Raw genomic sequence first — 5,620 nt, forward strand, 5'->3', positions numbered from 1 at the left:
TGGCTTCCTCCTCCACAATATATTGATAATTTAACAGGCTTATTTGTCCTTGATCCGTGTAAAAACGATTCTAGCCACCGCTGGATGGTAACTATGGGCAAGTGAAGGAGAAAACAGCTTTAGGAACAGAAGGTTAAAACACAGACCAGCCAGCCAGTTTTCATCTGCAAAGAGTCCTCTCCGCATTGCCCTTCCCCCCTCTTTTTAAAATTCCAAGACAAAGGGCATTTATTTAAATGTGGTAAACTCAGAAAATTCCTAGAAAGCGTGTAGAGTTGACACACACTCAAGCTGACGCCATCATTTCAGGGTCAGGGCCGGCCAAATTTGGCCAAGAGGAACTTTGTATTCCTCAGGAAGATAGCATTGAACAGTGAGCCCTCGGAGAAGTTACTCCTTTCAGAGCTAAGGCAGATGGGGTGACCCTCCCGATCTTAGGCTTTGGGCATATAATAATGACAAAAGTCGAGATTTAGGGTTCAGTTCCAGCTGATTTTATTTCCTTCTCAAAAAAAGTTATTTACAGAAGGTATATATCAACAATCTGACAGGCAGTGAACTTCACATGATTAGCTGGCATGATTTTTTCTTTTTTTCCCCCAAAACATTGTTTTTGTGGCCTTGAATTTTAAGACAAATATTCTACACGGCATATTGCACAGGATGGATGGCAAAAAAAAGTTTAAAAACAAAAACCCTTAACGGAACTGCCTTAAAAAGGCAGACGTCCTAGTGCCTGTCATGTTATATTAAACATACATACACACAATCTTTTTGCTTATTATAATACAGACTTAAATGTACAAAGATGTTTTCCACTTTTTTCAATCTTTAAACACAACAGCTATAAACCTGAACACATATGCTATCATCATGCCATAAGACTAAAACAATTATATTTAGCGACAAGTAGAAAGGATTAAATAGTCAAATACAAGAATGAAAAACGCAGTACATAGTGTCGCGAACTCAAATCGGCATTTAGATAGATCCAGTGGTTTAAACGGCACGTTTTTGCTTATAAAAAAAGTGCAAAAAAGATGTGGTTTACAAGTTAAAGCTACAGGATCCCTTTTTTGCTGTAAATGCACCAGTTTTAAAGCCTCTGGACAGAATGGTATTTTATTTAAAAAATTTGTCTTCTCTTAAGAGCCTAACAGTGTTTGGCTAATTCTCCTCCCCTTTTGCTAAGACTGGGTCGAAGGGTGGACACTGGTGGCAGGTTAAGGGATACTGTCACTTTAAGAAGCCTGCAGATTGAAGTGTAAACATGGAGAAATTAGGGGCTGATTCTTTAAACTGTGTGAGATATTAACCAGCCGCCTTATTATAAAATCAGGAAATCCAAACAGCGATTTACACCGATTAACACCCCCTTTATATATTTTTTACAAAAATACACTGAGAAAATAATCAAACGTTTTCATCTCTCTTGTCTTTTTTTGTTTTTTAAAAGTGTCAAAAGTCTACATTTAAATATAAAAAATTAAAAGTTAAAACTCTAGCCCTTCAGTGAAGGAGACGTAAAATGGCGTGGGTAACAACAAACTACCAAAAAAAAAAAAAAAAGAAAAAGAAAAAAAAGAAAAGAAAAAAAAGAAAAAGAAAAAAGGAAAAAAGGAAGGAAGAAATAAAGGAAGTAAAAAATAAAGTAAGCAAACGAAAGGTTAAAACAAAAAAGGGACAAAATAAGAAAAAAATGTTTGGCCAGTATAAATACGTCCACATATAAAATGGCATCTGATTACATTTACAAGGAAAAAAAATACGAGGATGAAGCATCGGTGAGGGAAAAAAACACGTCTTCTCATTTACACCTATAAGGAATAAACACATACACACTGAGAAAAAATTTGGTCCTGAATTGTGTTTTTTTTTTCTTAAAGTCCAGCACAGATTTGAGTTGCGTTTGAATCCTTTAAAGAGTTAAGAATGAAAAAAAGCTGGTGATAATTTTGTTGTAGGAATCAAACATAGCGCCATCTATCTGCTTTTTATATTATCCTACACTATTTTAAAAACTGCTCAACAGTCTTATACAGAAATCTTTAAAAGATAGACAGGATAACATGCTATATTAACCCCACCAGTGAAATAATCCAACACCATCACGATTCCGATTTTAAGAGAAGAAAAAAACCTCTTTTTTTCCCTCCCCGCCCGAAACCACTCGCCCCTGCACGGCCCCCGGTACCACATCAAACAGTCCGCTCTCCTGCACGCCCGCGGGCCGCGGAGTGTCACCTCACAGATTTCGGGGGTGCGGGGGCCGCCTGGACGCGCCACCTGCCCCCGAACGTGCAAATCCGTCCCAGTTCCTCCGCGGCTCCCCCCCGCACCCCTCGCCGGGCTCCCCACCGGGCTCTCTGGGCACTCCGCATCTCCTCCTCCGGCAGCGGGCGGGGGCAAGGGGGAAAAAAAAAAAAAAGGAAGGAAGGAAGGAAGAAAGAGGAAAAAGAAAGAAAGGGAAAAAGGAGGAAAAACCCAACAAAACGGGAATCCGCCAGCGTGGAGTCTCTCTGTCCCGGCGCTCGAGCCTGCGCGACCCCCCAAAATATCTGCCTTCGGTCCAATTATACGCCCGGAGCCTTGTCTTCTTCAGGGGGAGGGGACGGCGGGGGTGCTGAGAACTAAATCCCCAGGGGCGCGTTGGGTTTCTTTCTTTTCTTTCTTTTTTTTTTTCCCTCCTCTCTTGACCAAGAAATGAGATAAAATAAAACAAAAACAGCAAGGGGGGCGATGAGAAAGGGACGAGATTCCTTCAGTCTCTAGAAAAACTACCAAATCGGCTTCTTGCTGGGGGTGCAGCAGACAAGTCCGGAAGCTCGTTGGAAGGGGGGGGGTCTCTTCGGGCAAAGGGGAGGAAACTCCAAGTAGCTTTTTTTGCCATCAACAACAACATCAAGAACAACAATAAAAGGTCGCCCCTCGTCTCCCCGCCGCCTCCTCCGCGTCCTTGCAGCCGGGGAGGTGGGGGATGGGAGCGCGGGTCCCCAAAACGCCGCCGCGCTCCTCTCTCCGGCGACCGCGATGCGGCCGAAACCCGCCTCGCTCACTTTTTTTTCTTTTCCTTTTTTTTTTTTTCCCTTTTCTCTTCCAACTCTTTCTCTGTCCACTTCTCTCTCTCTCTTCTTTTTCTTCTTCTTTTTTTTTTTTTTTTCCTCTCTTGCCCCCCGGCCCTCTTCTCCCAGCCCGCGCGCGCGCCCGTCAGTAGGTGAAGACCAGGTTGGAGATGCTGGACTCGAGCCAGTCTCCCGAGATCATCTCGCTCACCTCGGGCGTGCAGTAGTCCGGGAACTCGAAGTGCGAGCCGGAGCCGGGCTCGAAGTTAAAATCCAGGTCCCGGTCCAGCGCCGACGACGAGCTGAAACTGCCCAGGGACATGCTCTCAAAGTTTGAGCTGGGGTTCAGGTCGAGCAGGTCGTCTTCGAACTCGTCGTCGGAGGACGAGGAGCCCGACGACGAGGACGAGGACGAGTGGGACGAGGCCGACGAGGACGCGTGCGAGGGCGCGCTGGACGGCGCGGGCGAGGNTACAGCGAGTGGTGGTCGGCAGCGGCGCCCAGGGGCAGCAGGGCCGCGGCCCCCGCCTGCTCTGCCGCGAAGGTGGAGGAGGCGCCCGCGGCCGCCGCTTTCCCGCCGCCGCCCGCCAGGATGAGCTTGGCGTGCGGTTTGTTGACCGCGCCGCCCGCCACTTTGGAGCCGCAGCTCTTTTTCTGCGCGGGTTTGGAGTTGGCGCCGCCGCCGCTCGCGCCGCCGCCTCCTCCCCCCGCGTTGCCGCTCCCGCCACCGCCGCCGCCCCCATGGCCGCCCCCGCCACCGACCTTGTCTCCTTTCTCCCCCGGCTTGGAGGAGGCGGCGGCCGAGGAGCCCGAGTTGGCGTTGCCGGACTTCACCTTCTTCCTGGGCCGGTACTTGTAGTCGGGGTAGTCAGCCATGTGCTTGAGGCGCAGCCGCTCCGCCTCCCGAATGAAAGGGATCTTGTCGCTGTCTTTGAGCAGCTTCCAGCGTTTGCCCAGCCGCTTGGAGATCTCGGCGTTGTGCATGTCGGGCGACTGCTCCATGATCTTGCGCCGCTCGATCTGCGACCACACCATGAAGGCGTTCATGGGCCGCTTGATGTGCCCGCTCGGCGTTTTGCACCAGCTCGGGTCGTCGGCCTTGCCGCCCGTGGAGGCGGTGGAGCCGGGCGTGGGGGAGGAGGCGATGCCCAGCTCGAGGCCGGCGCCCGAGTCCGAGCTCTCGCCGGCCAGCAGCGCTTCCGTGTTCTCGGCGTTGTTGGTTTGCTGCACCATGGCCCCGGCTCGGCGGGCGCCCACGCGCGCTCACACCCTCGCGGCGGCCGCGGCGCGATCGCCGGGCCCTCCCGGCTCCCCGGGCCAAGCACACGCCGAGCGGGAGGACGCGCGCGGCGGCCGTGCGGGCCCCTCACTCCTTGCCGGGGCGGTGGTGGGCGCAGAGAGAAAAGTCTCCAAAAGATGCGGGGAAGGAGTACTCTGCCTCTTGCAGAGGAGTTATAGTTCCCAGGCTGGAGAGTCTCTCCCTCCCTCTCCTCGCGCTCGCCCTTTCTCTCTCTCTCACCGCGCCGCAGTTTGCTGTCTTTCGGCTCTGAGTCTGGAGACCGTGCTAAAGTGGAGAGGAGTTTCTTGAATGCTGGTTGCTGAAGCTTCCAATGCAAGTTTCTCGCCGCCTCCCAGGCAAGTCTTTTTTTTTTTTTTTTTTCTTCTCCTGAAGCAGTTGGTTCCAGTTCACGAGCGCTCTCAGGAGCTCAGGAAAGCGACATAGTCTCTATCACTTAGTCCCTTTCCTACAATGCAAAGCAAAAAAGACTCTGGCTCCAGGACTCTCTGTGGGCGGAATCGGCACTAAGGAGTTTGTGCAATTATTTTGTTGCAAGGTAGGAAGCCAAAAAGCCTTCGTGCAACAGACTGGCATGAATAAATGTATGTTTCCCCCTCCCTTCTGCAAGAAGAGAGCTGGTAATGGCAGAGTTCCTCTAATGCAGACTCTTAAAGAGCGTGCAAGAACTAGAGACCCGGGAGCCAAACAGGCCTCTTCCCCTCACACAGTTTCTCTTGCTGCAGCTTAGAGCAGACCCCAATTCCGCCTCGCGCCTCTTTATCCTTTCACAGTCTTGGCCGCGGCCAATCAGCCGCTGTAACCAACGCTTCCTCGTGCCAAGCCCCTCCCCCGGGCTTCCCATTGGCTTGGAACCCGATGCAATAATAATCTCCGCGTGCAATGAGAAGCTCCAAATCTGACCTCATTCCAATTTACAGAGCAAACTTTTTAAAAGGGCTAGAAGTACAGCTGAGATTTCTGCTGCCTTTTTTTCCTTTTGCTCTGTATGTGTGCGTGTGTGTGTGTGTGTGTGTGTGGTGTGTAAAGAGGATGTTAATGCATGAAATTATTAAGGGGAGAGACGGAAATGTATTCTAACCATTATGTTAGATAACAAGGGGCTTGGAAATGGGGGGGGTAAGCGTGAAATACTGTAAATGGAAGCTTTCTGCTTAAAAGCCAAGTGATTATTTTTATTAGTTCTTTTCAGTACTGGAATAAAGAATCAGCCTCCAGTGCAAAATCTGTTCCTCGGATCCTTCATAAAGCCAAGGATGTA

At 49.8% G+C, this 5,620-nt stretch overlaps 1 protein-coding gene across 1 annotated transcript; it reads right to left on the bottom strand.

The window, feature by feature from the left end:
* Positions 1 to 471: 471 nt before the first annotated feature.
* SOX4 (SRY-box transcription factor 4) lies at positions 472 to 5,107 on the bottom strand. Its single transcript, XM_034660257.1, is given in 2 exon segments — positions 472 to 3,540; positions 3,543 to 5,107. Coding segments are annotated over 2 exon segments (1,086 nt in total). The 5' UTR covers positions 4,296 to 5,107; the 3' UTR covers positions 472 to 3,207.
* Between the last annotated feature and the right edge of the window lie 513 nt (positions 5,108 to 5,620).

This window comes from Ailuropoda melanoleuca, chromosome 5, assembly GCF_002007445.2.
Source record: "Ailuropoda melanoleuca isolate Jingjing chromosome 5, ASM200744v2, whole genome shotgun sequence".
In the NCBI taxonomy this organism is placed as follows: domain Eukaryota; kingdom Metazoa; phylum Chordata; class Mammalia; order Carnivora; family Ursidae; genus Ailuropoda; species Ailuropoda melanoleuca.